The sequence below is a fragment of the Eretmochelys imbricata genome, chromosome 6 (genome assembly GCF_965152235.1).
Source record: "Eretmochelys imbricata isolate rEreImb1 chromosome 6, rEreImb1.hap1, whole genome shotgun sequence".
Lineage (NCBI taxonomy): Eukaryota > Metazoa > Chordata > Testudines > Cheloniidae > Eretmochelys > Eretmochelys imbricata.
In genome coordinates, this window is record NC_135577.1 from 95,739,083 (window position 1) to 95,759,651 (window position 20,569).

The window sequence follows — 20,569 nt, forward strand, 5'->3', positions numbered from 1 at the left end:
AGGATGTGCCATCTGAAAGAATCTTAAATATCTGACTTTTTCCTTCTTACCCAGTCTCTTTGTAAACAGCACCAGGACTTACTTTAATCTTGGCCAGTGGCCAGCAAAACAGCTTTCTGAAAAACAGATCTGTTCTTTGAGTCATAGGAAAACACGACCCCCAAGAGATGTGCTCCAAACCAGTGAGCTATTGTTTGCACTCACATCAAGGACTATCAAACAGATTTGAGACAGACTACAAAAACTGTCTGATTATTGTCGTAGTAATTATAAATCCTTCAAAGTAGTGATTTAGAAGGGAAATCACTAGGAGCAGTAGCCATGCTAGTAGGAAAGCCTATAAGGTAGGCAGCAAGTGTAAGATTGCAGAGCTGAAAGTCACTGAATCTTGTCTAATCCCCAGAAGACTCAAGTAGTATGTGAGCCAATTCTCATATTGAAAACTGGATAAAGAGTAAGTCCTAGACAGACAGCAGAATATTTCAGTCAAGGAATGACCCAGAAAGTAACGGTCTGTCGATACTACACTTGTTTTATTTGAAAGGAGAGAGTAACCTACTTAGTAAAGTTAATATCCTGTAGATAAGAAACTAGACCAGGTGCTCAAAGTGAAATTGTCATCATTGAACTGTGACTTACCTTGGGAGGCTGCTCTATTCCAATGCAGCAAGGCTTGGGGATAAGTCTCATTCTCTCCTACTATGCTGGCCTCTTCTGCAGGAAAAAAAGGAAGTAATTAAGTCAAGCAGGAACAGGGCACAGAACCTCCATACTGTCTTCCTGATTATGTGCACGTCAGTGTCCATGTTCACCATTTACAAAAACCTTTGCTGAGCTGGATTAAACGGCTGTGCCTCAGAGATCATGGGTCAGATTCTGACCTTTGGTTCTTTATTCTCTGTGCTCCACTTATGGTGCAAAGGGGACAGAATTTTGGGTGGTGTAAAGCTGGTGTAGCTACCTTTATGCCTCCCACTCTATACCCTTTTCTAGGTTCCCAAGTGGACCAAAAGTACAAAGGGGCAATCCACATATGGCACAACATTACTCCAGCTAGAGAAATCTAGGGAATTTAGAGCAGCCTGCTCTAAGTTACACGCATGGCCAGTTCAGTCCTTGGGGAACTTGGGCAGCGGCTAGCACATCCCTCAGCCCGCGCCGCTTCCCGCAGCCTCCATTGGCCTGGAACGGCAAACCGCAGCCAGGGGGAGCTGCAATCAGCCAAACCTGTGGACGCGGCAGGTAAACAAACAGGCCCGGCCCGCCAGAGGGTTTATTCTGGCGGGCCGTGTGCTAAAGGTTGCCGATCCCTGCAATAGTAGCACTATACCATTCCTTTGCAGAATGGATTACAAGTTAGAAAACATATACGACATGGTACAATATAAAGTTTATTTCTCTTGTAGACAATTTGTGCTGCAGATAACAGCTACTGTTACTCTAACGGGAGCTGGAATAGTTTGTGATACAGCCCAAAATTTTTAGTAGCCAGATTTTCCAGCGTACTTAACACCTTTAATGAGGCCAGATTATCACAATTTTAGCTCCCATGTAGGCATCTAATACAGTGAACAGGTTTTCCCCCCCCCAAGAGCTCAGCACTCGACAACTCCCACTGTTTTCAATGAAAGCTGGGCAGATTTGAAAATCCGGCCTTAAAAAGCACAGTTTTTGAACACAGGAGTTGAACAATTTTAGTTATTTTAACTCTGAATACAAGTTTCAAAAGCGTGTAACCTCCAAGCATGGTTGAAGGGATAGGATCTAAGTAGTTAAGAAAAATTACCCACTGTGTGCAGTGCTAGAATCCATTTCAGAAACGTGTGGAAGTTTTAGGCTTTTATTGACACAGTGTCACACATAAAGGGATGGCTGTGGAAGTGCCGCATGGGTCAAGAGATTAATATTCCATTTAAAATTCTTTCAATTCTAAAGTATTGGTTTCAAATTTGAAATATTATATGGCAGCAATTGATACCCTATGTAAAATGCATTTGTGTCAGTCTAGTCCCCAATGGACATATGATCACTTCTTAAGAGTGACACCACAAATGGCAGTCTCAGAGTCCATGGAAACTTGTCCTCTTACTCTTATAGGTGATGTCTTCAGGATCAAGACTGAGACATACTGACAGAACAAGCTTCCAAAATACCCTGCCACTGTTGTATCCCTTTTGGCTATCGAAGCCATCACGGTGCTCAGCGTGGCACCTTTTAGCATCATTCAAAACAAAACTATGAAATCTACTAGCAGTCAATAGGTTGACTTGGTAAGGTAATCACACAAAGCTCATAGCAGTTGTATTTTTGAGATCCGCACAAAACTTTGTGCAGGAACCCAGCATTTTTCTGATAAATGTCCAGATTTTTTTTTAAAAACCATGTATCACTCTACTTCTAGTATGTTCTGATAACTCTGCTGTATTGCCACAGACTTTACTTTGGTCACCCATTTTTAGTGAAGCTTGATTTAATTACTAAACAGTTCTTTCAAGTCTAACGAAAGAGCTCACCTGCCCAGCTAACTATTTGTCATGCTTTCTAGTCAAGAATAAGAGGGTAATAACTCTTCACTAAGAAGTAAAGCTCTAGGCCTCACTCTCCCAACCTCTCCTTCTGTAACACAGGTATGTCCGACTTCAAAATGTTCATTAACACTCAGACCAGAAAAATATCCTTACAGGGCAAGAGAAACAGAATCAATAACTTCTGAATATAGGAGGCAGTCAGGATGGGGGAGAATTCTTGCTGTCCAAGAAACCTTATTAGTTCAGACCAGCTATTTAATCCTAGGTATGCCTTGCTTGATGATGCATTGCATGTTAAATGTACAGTTACTACTAATCCACAGTGACCTACTTTTTGACACAAGCTAGCATAGCCTCTTACTCTGATCAAGTATGAAGGCAGCATTGCTCTGTGCCACTTCGTAGCCTTGTTCTGCCAACAGGAGATATTGAACTACAGCAGCATTTGAATCACCATCTTTATAGCTATTGTAGGCAGTCATGAGTCTCTCAGACCAGCGCCCTCGTTCACATACATTCTTAAATAACTGTAGGAAAAAAAAGAACACACAGTTATCAGAAGCTTCTTCAAAAGTTTACTGTTTAAAGGATACAAAGAGGTACGTCTTAGATAGCCTTTGAAACAGTTTATTTAAATGGACAATAAGGGTTCTGGAAACAGGAAGAAACACAAGCCACTTAAGTGGCTTAATAGTCTAATAGAACATCCTTAACAATGGAAGTACAGCAGGAATACAACAGCCTCAAAACAAACCACTAAAACACTAGGTTTCTTCGAGTATAACTCTAGATCCAAAGGGCAGTCTCTGTTGTAGGAGGTCCATACCTCAGCCAGTGTGAAGAATAAGTGGCTAACCCAAGAAAAGTGAATACGTATCCCAGACAAGACAGCACAAGGAAAAATGAGGTTACCAGTTTTCTTGTTTCTTTTATGAAAGAGCTGTTTAGTATTCAAAATTGTCTGTATTGCATATGTTTGTGCACAAGGCCCACACATTCCACAAAATCTGTGGCAGAATCCACATTACTTCAGAACCTCAGCTTAAAAAAAAAAAAGTTTCTAGCTCTCCATTACAAAGATAATATTGAAGCCCTCCCCAGCTGGAGAACTCAAGTTTCAAAATAAATAGGGACTACCGTCTTGGTTGTATCGTTTGCCTTCATATTAAAAATCCTCCCCCCTGCTTTTTTTTTTTTTTTTTCTTTCTTTCTAATTTAAGTGAAGCTATTGCAACACTTCCAGATGCCACTGCAGAGTGCCACAGAATCTAGGAACCTTGCCATGGAATATATAGGTGCTTGTTCATTTATCAAGTTATACTGTGAAACAGGGTCTAAACTCAACAGGAAATATTCAACACCAGTGGGGACTGGGGGAAGTGTACAATTCCACTGATTTCAACTGAGTTGCAGCCTACTTACATAGTCAGTAACTTTCACTCAATTTCACAAATTAGTAGAACTGGATGGGAAACCCTTTTCCTGTCCCAAGAACATTTAAGAATTTGAAAATTTTCCTGTCCTGTATGGGGACAAAGTCAAAATCTTGAAGATTTTCACAAACGGTCTGGAAAAAAAAAATTGGTTGGAATCAATTGAAACATTGTTTCAATTTTGACCAATTTTTTAATTATCTTAAAATTTCAAAACAAAACAAAAAAACCCTGGAATTTTTATTTCAGAAGCATCAAGACGTTTTCAATTTTTTTTCAGAACAAAACCGACTGTTTCTTATGAACTGTTTTGTTTTGACAAATCAGCATTTTCCACAAAAGTAATCTATCAAAAACTCCTGACCAGCTCTACAAATTAGCCTGGGTTGTAAATTTATGAAGAGAGGGCCTCACCTCAACAGCAGTATGACAGGAGCGCATCACCCCGGTGCCAGTGGCATGCATCTGTGCCAGGTTATAGAAAGCCAGAATATGACCACCCTGGGAGGCCAAATTAAAATATTTCAAAGCCTGTTTATAGTCTCTCTTCACTCCAATGCCATCTACAAAGAAAGAAGCCATGCCTGAGGTCAACACTATTCAGAGATTGCAAATGAATACCCACAAAGGCAGAACGGCAACCAAAATGAAGGATATAGTAGTTGTGTTTTTGATTTAAAACAATTAAGAAACAGTAGCTGAAGACAATTTGTTAAGAAAAATGCCATCAGGTAAGGTCTAAGTATTCAGACTGAAGGAACATGAAGACTATTTTACTATATTTTGTGCTAGGTGGTCTAAATTCCTCTGATGAATATACAGTACTGACTCATATGTTAAACACACTCCTACTGTCCCAGTGCCATCTAGTGAATACGTAATGCAACAACATTCTGAAGCCACTTACTGTAATACATGGAGCCCAGCTGAAGCTGTCCATCTACCCAGCCTTGTTCTGCAGCCTTCTGGAAATACTTTAATGCCAGTTCATAATTCTGCAGTAAGACAGCTTGAGTCATTATAGAGCCTAGCAAGGTGGCACACTAAGGAGATATAGCCTCATCAAAATGAGGATGGACTTGTATGCATGTATCTGTGCATCAAGAATGGATTATATGCCCATAAATGTCTATATGTTTTTGCTGACAACAGGAGAATAAATAAATTAATGCTTCTTCTCCAGCTATGTAGAAGAGTTACATATAAAACACAAAGAAGAGTTCTGTTGAGTAAGACAACAATGTGATGCAGCTGTGAAAAAAGCTATCATCATTCTTGGGGGGTGTATTAACAAGAGTGTTATATGTAAGAGACGGGAGGTAACTGTCCTGCTCTACCTGGCACTGGTGAGGCTTCAGCTGGAGCATGTGGCCAGTTCTGGGAGCCATATTTTAGGAAAGATGTGGACAAACTGGACAGAGTTCAGAGAGCTACAAAAAGGTTCAGAAAACCTGACCTATGAGGAAAAAAGTTAACACAACTGGGCATGTTTAGTCCTGAGAAAAGAAGAGTGAGGGGGAACTTGATAATGGTCTTCAAATTGTTAACGGCTGTTACGGAGAAGATGGGGATCAACTGTTCTCTAGGTCAACTGAAGGCAGGACAAGAAGTATTCCGCTTAATCTAAATCTCCCTTGCTGCAGAGTAAGTATTAGGAAAAACTTTATAACTATTAGCGTAGTTAAGTTCTGGACTAGGCTTCCAAGGGAGTTTTGGAATTCCTGTCACTGGAGGTTTCTAAGAACAGGCTAGATAGACAAACACCTGTTGGGGTGGACTAGGTATACTACAGTCCTCTGCACTGAGGCACGACCCAACTAGATGACCCTGATAGTCCATTCCAGCCCTACGTTTCTATGATTTTTATGTACTCTTCAGAGTAGACTATTCCCTAGCACTTGTCTGCAAGTGTAGAAAATGGGGCTATTAACTCAGTATTTTAGGACACCCAAGAAATCACTAAATATTTTACAGGCTCTCCAACAAACCTCTGCTTCAAAAACCTATGCCAGTAGCTATAGGACGGGTATCCATAAAGCTTTGATACTACAATGGCTGATTGCAGTGCTGTGCATAGACATAATTAGTTTGTTTAGCTACATGGAATGGACACATTGTACTGTTTCAGGAGAAAACAGCTCTAGAACCTCTTAGCTGCACTATTTAGCTTTGAAATAGTTCAGCTCAACTACAGACACCTTGAATTTATCTGTTTGCAGAGCTGAATACCTGGAGCTCCAGGAAGGTATATCTTGCACATGGAATCACTAGCAAGGCAAGTGATATAAGCATTTGTCCCTGCAGATTTCCATAAAAATCTATGTATAGACTTGCGTGTCCTTGAACCAAGAAATGAACAGGAATAGTTCAGAGCTACGTCTAATTGCAAGACAAAATAAAGCTGGATTTTCGAAGTATTTTATAGTAGGTTTTGTATTTTAAGAATTATTTCAGTCCTGTGACTAGTAACATCTTTAATGGGCACTGGCTGTTCAAGCTATTTGAAAATATCAGGGTATTATATTTCTCAGTACTGGAGTTTTACTTTCACGACTTATATCCATAGGATTTGAGCAACTAAAAATTGATTACCTATGAAGGAAAAAATCAGCAAATAAGATTATTATACCTCTCTTCTACCAACCAGGTATTTTAGAAATTGACTGGTTTTTCCACAAGGTGATCAGGACTGAAAAGATACTATTCAGACTTACCACTGGAACTCCTCTTCCATACAGATAAGCCATTCCTAGCCCACTCTGTCCAACTGGATTACCCTGACAACAAAGGAAAAAACACTTAAGGAGGAAAAAAAAAAAAAAGGCGGTGGGGAGGGAGGGAAGACCTGGCTACAAGTTTTACCAAAGTCTTTAATATGTCCTTTAATATCCTCTAGGATAACTACTGTTGAAGATTAACAGATTTTCATAAACTCTTTAAAATGCCACGGTCCCTATTTAAGGCCTATGGTGCTAGCCTCTCCTTGGCGCCTATTGTGCTACCCTTATTCTGTTACCACTCCATTGATTTCAGTAGAAAACTAGGATGTACCCAACTCCTGAAGTAAGAACCTATGCTGTGACTCTCAGAGAGACAGCACAGAACTTGCAGTCCCCAAGGGGAGGTGGCACTAAGATAGCTTTCAGCCACCTGTGTGCTCCTGAGTCTGGGCTGTTCCGAGCGCTGGAGGGACCTGTGGTGTAGCAAATAGCCTTGGGGCCCTAAATTATGACAACCTCTCTGGAATGGTCAATTTATGGCCTGCCGCACTGCCTAGAATCTCTACCGCACTGCATGCTATGGCTCTGCCCCGACATCCACCTCCATACACCAGGACTTGTGAGTGTTCCTCTGAAGGCAGCTTTACACAGCTGTCTTTCACAGTGCATGCACTGGGGGGGAATCTCCCCCTACCAGGGCTGTTAGGATCCTGTTACGCTGGGTAAAAAGTGCTGGAGTGGTATAAAAGGTCTGGAAAGGGGGTGAGAATCTCACCCCAGGTATCTAGACAAATTCAAGCAGTAATCAAGTTGCTAATCTTAGTTGTTATCTTGCAGGGCATGGAAGAGTAAGAAAAGTACTAGCACTTTATCCCAAAACCCAAAGAACTTCACTCTCACCACATTTTATACATGCACTGTATTTCTTTCCCAGAAGGCTACTTCTGCCTCAAGCTAATCTTCCCATAAAATAAAAATTTTAAATGCTCAAGCTTCTTTCGTATTTAAAACTCAGTAAAATAATCTGAGCATATTATCAAAATAAATGAAAGCATATGATGCATGGACAAGAGAAAAACTGCAGCCCGTGGTAGAACACAGTGTCAGTTTAATTTATAGCTTTGCTATACAACCATTTAGGAGAGTAAGTGAAGACCACACACACACAGCAGGGGAAATTTAGAGACGGGATTTAAACATCTAAACCAGAAGCAATAGTTGCAGGTCATAAAAAAATTGTTGCACCTGTTGCATTGAGCAAACTCCATGAAGCACTGTGGTCAGGAACTTAATTTTAGGTCTTATGAAATAGTCTATGTTTGTAAAGTACTTTACATATGAATTTTTAGCTATTTAAGTTACAAAAAATGAAGTCAAAGGGAGACTTTTGTGAATAATCACGATCTACCTTTCAGCAGATATGGCCTTTTTTTTTTTTTTTTTAAAACTCAATTAAAAAAATATAACAAAACAAACAAAAAAAACCCATACCACCAAAAACATACCATATCAGCCGCTTTCTTGAAATACTGAAGAGCAGTCTCATTGCTCTGGGGTATGATATCACTTCCTTCCGAATACATCTAGGAGACAAAAGCAGAACTAACAGTTAAGTAAGGGGCAAAGTTTAGTTTTAAGTGGGAGAAGTGAAGAACCTCGACTAACTTTCCATGTGGAATTCATGTCCATTTCTTTTATTGGCTGTCATTGAAAATATACAAACAATTTCTATTTAGTGCAAATTTCAACAACATGTATAGATAAGAAAAGATGTGGTTTTAGACTAAGGCTAAATAGTGGTCTTCTAAAAATACAAGAAAAACACATCTATCAAAAGAAATTGTTCTTTAACCAATTAGATGATGTTGATTAGGAGGCTTTGTTATTGGAAACTTTTGTATTTCATCAAAAGGCATTCTGGAAAAAGTTGAGCTACCATATTGCTCCATTAACAGTAGTGTATACCATACACACATAGACCGAATATGCTGGAAAGGCTTAGGAGTGAATAACGGAGAGCTGGAACTCTTGTATTACTAAAACAATGATTACTGTGAAGTTTCTTACACCTTCCTCTAAAGCATTAGGACTTGAAGAAGAGCTCTGTGTAGCTCAAAAGTGTCTCTCTTTCACCAACAGAAGTTGGTCCAATAAGAGATTACCTCACTCTCCTTGTCTTTCTAAAGAGGCTTTGTTTTAAAGTGAATGCCTAATTGAGGAGCTTAAGTCTTTAATTAGACAACTAAATAATCATACTGATTTTCAAAAAAAGGAGAATACCCAGCAACCCTCAATGAAACAGTCATCCACATTTGCATGCTCTGGAAATACTAGTGTCTTACCTTTCCTAGAAAGGCCATGGCGTGCGAGTTACCAGCATTAGCTGCTTGGTTGAAGTATTCAAATGCTCTCTGTAAGAAAGAGTCCAAAAGTATTGTAGTCAATAAAATAATTTCCTCTCCATAAACAAACAGTGTTTGTAGATTCTATATTACACTCCACTGGTAACAGGTATATTACCAAATATTGCTTGTGATGTACAGTAAAGGTTCCAACATGAAGATGAACATCCCTTGGCATGCCATGAGTTAGCACGAGGGGTCAGAAATAATGCCATTAATTTCAATTTGCAAAGCAGCTTCATATTAACCTGTTTCAGAAGATGAATTCTCTAGGCATTTGCATAAGGTAAATCCACTCTAAAATTACAGCTCTTTTTCCATAATCCATTTTGAGAGCACTGCCTCCAGGTGCATCTTTTTCCCCCCGCCATAGAAAAAGCTACACACAGTGTCTGAGGATAACCTGCCATTCATGAAACCTTTCTGGTCTTCCTCTATCTCCAGTATGGCTCTCTCTTTTTAAGCACAGAATGGCCAAAATTCTGACCAAGATTTTAACACTAAGTTGAGTGTCACTATTGGGAAACAGGAGCTGTTTAATTAGACAGTTTGCCCAAGTCCACTGAATGATTAAATATATGTAATAGGAGGTTCCCCCCACATAATTTGCATACCTAGACCAGCAGGCACCCTGGGCCTGGCATTCCCCCAAAATTCAGGGAGGCGATGCCTCATTTTTCCAGTTGTGAGCAGTCTAAGCAGCTGAGCCCTACTAGCCTAGCCTAACTCATCCCAAAAAACTTAATTGTAGGGACATGTGTGTCCGTAGGACATTCTCCAGTCTCGGTAGATATTTAGATCTGATTTTGTACTATTCTGAGCTGAATACCCAGGATTGTTTGATGTCACTAGGGAAAGCTCATTTAATCAGCTAAATTTAAAGTTCAGTTTGACCAGAACTAGCTGCTGGCTCTAAGAGGCCTCCTTGGTTATAAATTCTTGATTGATACTTGAGGGGCGAGTGGGAACACTATCACTCTGGCAGTTACAAAACTCCATGTTAGGTATTTCAAATTGCCTTCATCTTCAGTGCAGACTCTGTGGCTGTGCCCAGTCTGAACGATACATATGGATCAAAAACAAAGCTGAACAAAGGATGTTTTTGTTTGTTTTCAGTTGATTTAAAGCCAACTGCAGAGTTCACTCACTCTCTTATTGGGAATTAGTCTGGAATAATCATCTTCATGACATGCCCACTCTGAGTCTTATGGGTTACACATAAGATCTTCATTTACCATCACATAAGCTTTTTAAAAATTCTGCCTGCCTTTGCAGCAAGTCAATTTCTTCCTATTGCATAAGCCAACCCAGCAATGAGCTGGGAATTGTGAACACCTGGCAGTACTGAAAGCCACACATCCATTTGCTGCTTATTCAACCATGAAAGAGTATATTTATTGTATAGCAACAATTCTTGTAAACAACAAGGGCCAGATTCTAATTTCAAATCTATGCATCAGCACACCACGAAAAACCTCTTATGCATGCAAAAGCTCAGTCACTGAGATATGCAATGAAGTGTGTTGTCTCTTCTGTACAGGAATCTTGCACCATGTATTTTGACTTCATCTCCAATGTCTTCAACTAATGTGTAAACAGGGAGAGAATCTGGTCCTTCTACCAATCAGAATAGTGCATACAACTAGCTAAGAAAGCCAGTCACAATTGCTGTATCAACCCAACATTTAGACAACCGTTTTAGTTTTTCAGGAGGACTAGACAATTTACTCTCTTGTAAATCATTATATTTATCACTAAAGGCCAGCAATGATGTAAAATGGATACCTGGTGATTTTGCTCCACTCCTCTTCCTCCATGTAAATGTAACTGCCCAAGGCCAACCTGAAAAACAAAAACAAAAACTAAACGCATTGTGTGTCCCTGTATACAGAAGCTTTATATACAAGCAATACAATTACAAATTGAATAAATTAATCACATGCTCAGCAAACAGCATACCAAATTGTTTATCAGAGATAAAGATGAAAGGAAATAAGCTTGAAAACAAAATTATTCTGCTTTAGTAGCCACCACAGTTTGAGGCAAAAGGCTAAAGCAAATGGAGTTAGCTTCTCCAGGTTTAAGATCCTTGTTACGATATAAAAAAAAAGATCGAACATCTTTGAATTTGTTACCTTAGTTTTAAAAAATCATATCTTCTCAATCCTTCTACTTAACTGTGTCACTGCTGCCATACATGGTTGGTATGTTGTTAGTCCAAAGGCCACTCCAGTGTGTCATGTTTATTCCTTAGGGTGAACATTTCTAATGTAACATTAGTGCTACGTAGAATTCTGTTGGGTTCTACTGAACAGAGGCAGAAAACAGCAACAAAGGGGGATGGAGAACATTGATGGTTGCACATGACAGTTCTTCTAGTTAAATCTAGCCACCTTACAACCACAGACAAGATACCTAACTATGGTCATATTGGTCTCTCCAAGGGCCTCAGCAGTCCTCTGCTCCTCTGTCCTGAAGGCCCTGCACTGTGACAGTCCTTCTGGCCAAGGCTCCCTCCAGAACAGCCAATTCTGCTCTTAAACTGGCCAGAGGAGTTGGAGTGTTGCAAAGCTCTCTCCTCCTCAGGTTGTGAGGAAAGCAACCATTAGAATGTTGATCAAAAAAGGAATTTTATTTTCCAAGCACACCCCAAAAAAAAAAAAAATTGTGTTCGTCAGTTTTTATTGGTGGAGTTTTTAAGTTTGAAAACCAAGAACGTTTTGGTTTCTCAACAAATACCTGAAAATTTTAACAGAACAAAAACATAATCAGAAAGCTATTTTCCATCAAAAGACGTTTCAGTGAAAAATTTCTGATCAGCTCTAGTAACCATGTTGGTCTGGGAGCAAGAGAAGAAACTGGATTCTTGAGAGCTTCACACATTTGCAACTGCTCCAACAGCCTCTGGAAGAGTCCCACCCCACTGTGTCACACTGATCATACCTGTGCTTGTACATCTCCTTTCTCTGCTAGAAACTGGTAATATTGAATCAAATCTTCCTCCAGCATCCCACTGGCCATTCCTGGATTTTCCACTTCATCTGCCAAGCGAATTCTCTGCACAACTGTGCCTCCTGTCAGAGATATATCGCTAGCCACTGGTGACAAGAAGATGAGAAGAACAAGTTAACATACAAAGACATATAAAGTAAGCTATTTGCAGACAACTTTCAACTGAGAGCTACATTTTTGGCACACCACCAGAAAGACTGGTTTTATCGAAATCAAACATTCACTCAGATCCCATAAACTGGGCATAGGGGCCGGTATATTAGAGTAAGTACTTCTCAAGAACAAACTAGTTATGCTATGATTTTGTGTATTGTAGGCACATGATAAAGGGGAATAGACAGTTTTGGTTGTGACTCTGCCGTACATGGATGGTGCACAGTGCAAGACAGGTTAGGTTCCACAACCAACCTTAACTCTGAATTTCCAGAATTCAAAGGATGTTTTTGAAATAAATACAAAAACCTATTACGTTTTTCTAGAAAAATCAGTTAATTTATAAGATTAATTCTGCCTGGGAATATCAATTTGAAGTACTTTGGTATCCTTCAGAATTAAAACTTTAAATTTAAAGGTTATACATGGAATAAGTTATCATAAATTGGTCTACAATATCTGTAAGAGCTAACCTACCAGTGTGTTCAACTAATGGAAGTATAAGAAAATAAAATTCTAAATATTTTGAAGTATGCCCAGACAAATATTGTAGGTAATTCTAGATTTGCTCCTTCGTTAATATGAATTTTTTTTTTTTACCATGATTAGCCACAAGTCGATAGTGAGTGAGAGCAGATTCACAACTCTGAAGGACTCCTATCCCACCCCAGTACCGGTAACCCTGCAAAGATACAAAAACAAGGAACCATCAGTTATACAGCCACTTATTGGACATTTACGCAGTTAAATAGCCGGATGCACTCATGTGACTTTCATCAACTTTTCACAGCAGAAGAAATGCTTAAGATTAGACGTACTGTTAAATACAAGGTCAGAAGGATTTTTGGGATGTCAGCCAGTTAGTCCTAACACAAATAAATAGGGCCCTACCAAATTCATGGTCCATTTTGGTCAATTTCATGGTCATAGGATTTTAAAAATCGTAAACTTCATGATTTCACCTATTTAAATCTGATGCTGTAATTGTAAGGGTCCTGACCCAAAAAGGAGTTTTGGGGTGGGGGGGGCGGTGTCACAAGGTTATTGTAGGGGGGTTGCGGTACTGCCTTCAGCACTGGGAAGCTGGAGAGAAGCGGTTGCTGGCCGGGAGCCTAGCTCTGAAGGCAGAGCCGCCTCCAGCAGCAGAACAGAAGAAAGGATGGCATGATATGATATTGCCACCCTTACTTCTGCATTCCTGCCTGCAGAGCTGGGTCATCAGTCAGCAGCTGCCACTCTCTAGCACCCTAGCTCTGAAGGCAGCGCAGAAGTAAGGGTGGCAATACCACAACCCCCCTAAAACAACCTTGTGACCCATCTGCAACTCCCTTTTGGTCAGGGCCCCCAATTTGAGAAACGCTGGTCTCCCCCATGAAATCTGTATAGTACAAGGTAAAAAACAAACACACAGAAGACAAGTTTTCATGGGGGGAGACCAGATTTCACAGTCCATGATGCATTTTTCATGGCTGTGAATTTGGTAGGGCCCTACAAATGAATGCAAGTGTAGCCAATGAGCTTTGTGTTTTAAATCACACAAAACAACTAAACAGATTTTCATGCCTCAAGAGCAACAATTTAACACATTCTTTTTAAAGGCTTTGCATCTTATATATCATATTCTATTTGTGCATTTTATACGTGCAGTTGGAGAAAAACAAGATCTTGCTTTGGTTTTTAAGGGCTTGAGTCTCCTCTCATGTATACCAGTGTAACTCTGGAGTAACTCCATTGAAATCCCTGGAGATAAATAAGGGCAAAACAGTTGTGAAAGGAGACTCTAGTCCTAAGCATTAGCTTCCACCTTTTGTGGAAGGTTTCTGTATTAAAAAGTAATGGAATGCATAGGCAAGAAAAGGCACTTTAAACACTAGAGCATGTGTATACAAACTAAGCACCTACACTTTTAGGTGTTTAGAATATAAAACATTCATGATCTTAATAATCGAGATATAAAATTAGATAAAAAAAGGAGCATTTCTATTAACTTTAGTTCTGTGAATTAGCTATGAAATCTCACTTACTAAAAACATGTGCGCTATCAGATTTCCTCCGAGAGCTCCAAAAGTGTAATAAACCAGGGCCTAAAATAAGAATAGAAGATATTTAATCATTTGCATCTGAAGTGAAATAAAAGCAAAAGCGAAGAATTGACAGAGTTACCTTAGCTTGACTGGAATTGACACCAAGGCCAGATGCATAGAGAAATCCAAGAGCCTGAAATTAAAAATACAAGCCAATGAATGTTTGGAAGTTTTAGGATTAGGTTTGTAGACTAGGAACAAAAAAAGGTAAATATGTTTAAAATGTCAAGAAAAAGGACTTGTCACAGTTTAGAAACCTATACTGCTATGAAGTTGCAGTGACCTGGGAAACACAACAGGTACTTGAGTGCATATAAGCAGACCAAAAAATCCACTTTATTTGGGTAACACCCATGTCTAATTCAGTTGCAACAGGTTTTATTTTTAAATATAAAGTACATGATTTCTCCAAGGTCAAGTAGGCTACCATGCATTTCTCTTATGTTCTAGAAGAGGCAGTGCTGTGTAGTATCCCCTGGAGCGTAGAGCTGCAAGCCAAAGACTCAAGAGATCTAATAATGACTGACATACTTGCTGAGTTGCCTTAGGCAAGCACCTTAACCTATGCCTCAGTTTCCTCATTAGTAAAACAGAAATAATTTCTCTCTCACATGGACTGTTTTGTGAGGACTACTTAAATTTTCAATGCTCTATACAAAAAATTAAGTTCTATACAGAGAAGGAGCTGCTGGCAGGGTGTTCTCCAAGAGGGCTCTGGGACTGTGGAACTTTCTCCCCACCTTGGTTCAAAATAGCCCAGAGCTGATGGATTTTCAGATATGCTGCAAAACCTATTTGACATAAATCTGGCCGGGCAGCGTTTGAGTGTATATCCCGGGGGTAGGTGTGTTGCTTTAATTTACTGGCTGGCTAAGCTAATTCATTATTTGTATATGATGGACGCAACAAGAGAAATTAAGGGAGAGAAGTGTGTGTGTGGGGGGGAAAACCATCTCAGACTAAAGTGTCAGGATGAGGCTTTCCTTCACAATCAGATATTGGTACCTTGCATAAAGTGTATGTGTAAATATTTAATGAAAATTCTGTGTTGATACCTACAGCCTTTGAAACCAAAAGTCCACAATTCTAGAAAATTTAAAACATGTATGTTTGTGACTAAAAGGGCAATTATGTTTCATCCAACAGTTGTTAAATTCCCAGTGGAACCTACATAACCTTGAAAGAGCTTAACTATCAGCAATTATCTTTATGTAAATCCCATAGCCAAAAACAAACAGCACTGGGCCATTGACTCAGAAGTTTAAAAGATATTTGGTTGGCTAGAGTCTTCAAATTGTATCTGCCTGTATTTTCCTGACCTACACCCAAGCTGGTAGTTAGTTTAAGTAGCGAGTTCTGGTCTGCTCATCGCTTTCACACAGATTTAAAAAAAGATTTCCTTCTAAATGTCATTAAGTCAAAACATCAGTTCTAGATGTCAGATTTATTTATTTAAGAGCAAAAAAGATGCTAGGATTGCAGCCCAAGAGACTTAAGTCCTGTTTATCCACAGAACATTTATAGCCCAAGGAAAAGCAGAGCTAGCTTCCCCTATCAACGTTTCTCATCCCATTCTAGAGGTGAGAGGGGAGGTCAGTCTCCATGGCCCATCCAGCCCTTGGCCATTGCTGAAGCTGACAACATGAATGCTAAACAAAACTCCCTTTAGACCAGTGCCTCCCTACTGTAATCTGCCCATGTCCCCTCGTGAGCAGAGCCATGGCTGGGAGCCACGACTGGGGCCAGGAGCCGGCAGCTAAGGCTGGAAGTGGAGCCGCGACTGGATCGGGCTGAGCGGCGCTCCCTCTCTGACCCCCCTGGGGACTGGCCAAGGCCCTGCTGCATCCCCCCCCAAACATTCTTCTGCACCCCCCTAGACAGGCATTTCCCACAGTTTGGGGACTACTGCTTTAGAGCATACATACCGTTTGCCCTTTAGGAGATCCCTCCTCAGTCAGTTTCTCAAACAGCTCTTTAGCAGACTGGATGTTTTGCTTCAGGTAATCCCCAAACAATAGAGCATAAGACACTTTTTCCATTGCCTTGGTATGGTTCATGTCAGCCGCTTTCAGAAGATACTGATATGCTCTTAAAGAAGAATGTAATTATAGGTTTAGTTACCTTTAAACAAACAAAACAAGTTCTATCAGTAAAGCTAAAAGGTACAGAGAAAACTTTTCACTGCCTCACTCTGTCCTAATTATCATTCTATATCCATCACTACCTAATTTGCAGGCATTTTCCTTTTTAAACACAGTGTGAGGGGTTGGATCACAGAAACCCCCTTGGGGCTGCCAACTGATGTGCCAAGACTACTTCTGCCCCTTCTTTCCCTGCCAGCTTGAGACTCCAGCACCTCGTTTTGTTGAGCCAGACATGCCAGTTTGCTCCAACACAGACCCAGGGTCTCGAGTCCCAAGCTGGCAGGGAAAGCGGGGGCAGAAGTAGTCTTGGCTCTTCAGTTGGCAGCCCCAAGGGGATTTCTGTGATCCAAACCATCACAGTGGCATAGTCGAGCAGGATCTGTGCACAGCTGATTGCTTTGAGATACTGGTAGTGTTTTTAAATGAGTTTTAAGTGTGGTGGCTAGAGAACAGACAGACAAAGTGGTTACTGGTTTGTTATTTTCTGTTTGCTTATTTTGGGTAAGGGAAGTAGGGACAGAAAAAGAAGCAAAATAAATAAAAGTGACGATCAGAACAAGCTAGAACTGCACAGGTTGCAAATTGCCCAAAAAAGCTGAACACTGGACGCTGCGAACAGGGCCAGCTCCAGGTTTTTTGCCACCCCAAGCAAAAACATTTTTGGCTGCCCTCCACCCCAGCTCTGGGCTCCCTCCTTTCTCCCTGGCTGTCCCAGCCCTGGGCTCTCCCCCCAACCCCACCCGCACCCCCTGCCGCCCTAGCTCTGGGTTCCCCCCTTTAGCCCCCACCAGTGCCCTCCCCCCCACCCGCACCCCCCTGCTGCCCCAGCCCTGGGCTCGCACCCCCACCCCCCCTGCCACCCGAGCCCTGGGGCACTGGTAACTCGCACCCAGGGCGGGTTATCAGCATTCCGCTCATGACAGTAGCGGGGCCGGAGGCTGCATCCACCTGACTCCTTCCCGGCCCCAGGACTCCCCCTGCGCTGCTGCTGGACCCCAGACCCAGGGCCAGATTTGGCCACCCACTGCGGCTCTTCCACCTGGACTTCAGCATCAGCTTGGGGGTCGGGACAGCATCTACCTGGTTGAGCACCTGTAGGGCCGTCCCGCAAGCAAAAAAAGGATAGTTCCAATGCTGCCCCTGCAAATGTGCCACCCCAAGCACCTGCTTGTTTTGCTGGTGCCTAGAGCCAGCCCTGGCTGCGAAAGTCCCTGTCTCTAAGAAGCCCCTGAGCTGAGTACATCCCAGTTTCAGTAAACTGCAGAAGGGGTGTGGCACAGCACCAGAAAGCAGAAAAATGACTTCCAGTGAAGCAGCTACTAAACTAGAGCTAGCTAGACTGGAAGCAAAAGAGAAAGAAAAACAAACAAAAGAGACCGATGGAATTAAGACAATTAGACATTAATGTAGAGGAGGCTGCCCACAAGAGAGCTGTGGAGGCCCAGAAGCATGAACTGGTTGTTATGGAGTTGGAGAGAAAACCCTCCAGCTGCTGGTTCCACTGCCCCAAAAATCCACAAATGAGAGCGACTATGTCTACAGTTTTCAGAGTAACAGCCGTGTTAGTCTGTATTCGCAAAAAGAAAAGGAGTACTTGTGGCACCTTAGAGACTAACCAATTTATTTGAGCATGAGCTTTCGTGAGCTGTAGCTCACGAAAGCTCATGCTCAAATAAATTCGTTAGTCTCTAAGGTGCCACAAGTACTCCTTTTCTTTTTATGTCTACAGTATGATGAATCCAGCGATATTGCCGAATATTTCATCACCTTTGAGAGACTGTGCACCCTCCATGAGATCCCTGAACATCAAAAGATGATCACATTGATAGCAAAATTGACTGGCAGAACTCTGGACATATTCATTACGATACCTATTGATGATGCTTCAAACTATGGTAAATTTAAGGAACTGGTTTTGAAACAGTTTCAAGTTACACCTGAAACCTACAGGGTTAAATTCAGGAGTCTTGAGAAGGGATCTGGATTAAGTAATGTGGCTTATCTAAATGAAATGAGAAATTTGGTAGATAAATGGGTGAGGGGGAAAGGCATTACAAGCTTGGAAGAAATGTGTGATTTGGTTACTCAGGAACAATTCCTGAATATGTGCAGTGACGATGTAAAACAGTATTTGTGGGACAAAAAAGTGACTGCAGTGGTTGAATTAGCTGGGTATGCGGACTCTTATGAGCAAGCAAGCTGCAATTAAACAAACCACTGGCAGAGGGGTACAAGGTTGGGGGAAAGTAGAATCACCATTTTACCCTGGGAAAAAGGAGGGTGGGCGTTCACCTCCCCATTCCCTGTTACTCGTCCCAAATTTCCTGTAAAAGCAGAGGGGTCCAAGAGGTGCAATCATTGTAAGTCCACTGAGCACCTGAGGAATAAGTGTCCCTTGCTGAGTGGAAACAGGCAGCTGGAAATGGCCCACCTTGATTAACACTACAAAAGGTTCCACCCCCCCCCCCAATAGCTCACCTTAAGTGATCACTCTCTTGTTACAGTGTGTACGGTAACACCCATTGTTTCCTGTTCTCTATGTATATAAATCTCCCCACTGTATTTTCCACTGAATGTATCCGACGAAGTGAGCTGTAGCTCACGAAAGCTTATGCTCAAATAAATTTGTTAGTCTCTAAGGCGCCACAAGTCCTCCTTTTCTTTTTGTGGATACAGACTAACATGGCTGCTACTCTGAAACAACACATTCTGCACTGTTTCTACTAGGGAATGATTTCTTTGATGTGGCAGAATCTGTCCCAGGGTTGGTTAGCAGTGAGAAGGAATCTTATGCTTAGGAGGAGGTCACGTGGACTGCTGGGGGAATAGGAGGGTGTCTCTTAGATTTCTCCATAGCAGTAAAGAATGCAGCTCTGGGGGCAGGGATGGTTGTGGCCAGTTCCTGTAGCCCCGAGGCTCAAGGCAAGTTCCAGAGGGAGGGGCTGGAAGAAGCCAGCTCCTGTCCCATAATCATCTCCCTGGAGAAGGGGAATGTACCACCTTGTGGCGGGGGGCCACCCCAGCTGCTGACTGCCAGGAAGTTGCAGGTCAGCAGGGGGCAGGGCCTGCCGTGGGCTGCACAGAGACATGTGTCCCGAAGGTGGAATTTGGGGTCCTGGTGACCACTGCGGTGGGAACAGACCCCAAGGACTCTGTAGCTGGAAGCAAGCCCAACCTGAGTGAAGGGGGGGGGGCAGAGGGGGGGGGAATTTTGCTGGCCTGTGAAGGGTCTGTCATAGCTGGTAGCTGTGAGCCCACAGACGGACTAGGGTCACCTTCCCTTTTTAGAGACACAGGAGTGTCTGACCCAGATGGGAGCCCAGAGTGGGAAGCCCAGACAGAAGGTGAGGGGGGACTGGAGAATCCATCCACCTTTTGTAGGGAGGATCTCTCCCAGGAGGAGGGTGAAGAATCTGCATTTAAAATGCCAGACCCCTGTCCTGTGGATCAGGGTTTAAGGGAAGACTGGGGGTCTGATCTCCTGCAAGGGGACACCCACCCCTCCAGCTAGCCTTTTGGGAATTGAAAGTGGGGTGTCCAAAAGGGGTCTTACCAGTCCAAGGCACCCCACTGAAAGATGTTGTACTTGCTACGCTTGTAAGAAATAAAACCGTCTCTTCAAGGCAGGAGGGAAAAAAAATCTCTGCATGGGTGAAACTTCACAAGGGAGTGGGGTCCAGCCCAGAGAAATTTGGGGGTGGGGGGGCGCCAAGGGCAGGCATGGGTGCTGTATACCCTTTCCTTGCCAAAGCCTCAAACACAGGGCTGAATTAAAAGCCTTCTCCAAGGAGGCAGAAGACTCTGCATCAGAGTGCCTACCAGGGGGCACAAAGAAATGGGAAAATGCATCAAACAAGCTAAATCGTGTGAACAAAGCCTGTCCACCGTAGATTTGCTGTTAATCTGGTGTCTTTTGCTAATTCATCTATGGCTTAAAACAAAGGAGTTAATACTAGTGGTAAAGATGTGGGACAGACCTGATTTGTGGAAGAAACTGTTGTACATGCTAGGGATGGTGACAAGACAGTCCCATAAGCATGTTACTTTTCAGTCTATATCTGTAAACAGGCTGGAAGCTTGGCACAGCAGCAAA

General features: G+C 41.9%; 1 protein-coding gene across 5 annotated transcripts in view; it reads right to left on the reverse strand.

Moving 5' to 3' along the window:
- SEL1L (SEL1L adaptor subunit of SYVN1 ubiquitin ligase) overlaps positions 1-20,569 on the reverse strand; it is a 54,920-nt gene that overhangs the window by 10,906 nt on the left and 23,445 nt on the right. For 2 of the 5 annotated variants that reach the window (XR_013346414.1, XM_077819224.1), the window contains exons 6-18: positions 16,258-16,420; positions 14,412-14,465; positions 14,273-14,332; positions 12,849-12,930; positions 12,027-12,181; positions 10,869-10,925; positions 9,024-9,092; positions 8,187-8,264; positions 6,676-6,738; positions 4,869-4,956; positions 4,376-4,524; positions 2,890-3,055; positions 640-714 (exon numbers count right to left, since the gene is read on the reverse strand). Coding sequence is in view for 2 of the 5 variants with exons in the window: in XM_077819224.1 (XP_077675350.1) it covers positions 640-714; positions 2,890-3,055; positions 4,376-4,524; positions 4,869-4,956; positions 6,676-6,738; positions 8,187-8,264; positions 9,024-9,092; positions 10,869-10,925; positions 12,027-12,181; positions 12,849-12,930; positions 14,273-14,332; positions 14,412-14,465; positions 16,258-16,420 (1,259 nt within the window). In the remaining 3 variants the exon portion in view is untranslated. Of the gene's footprint in view, positions 1-639; positions 715-2,859; positions 3,056-4,375; positions 4,525-4,868; positions 4,957-6,675; positions 6,739-8,186; positions 8,265-9,023; positions 9,093-10,868; positions 10,926-12,026; positions 12,182-12,848; positions 12,931-14,272; positions 14,333-14,411; positions 14,466-16,257; positions 16,421-20,569 lie in introns of those variants that run through there. The other 3 variants (XR_013346416.1, XR_013346415.1, XM_077819226.1) reach the window with 2 other exon arrangements.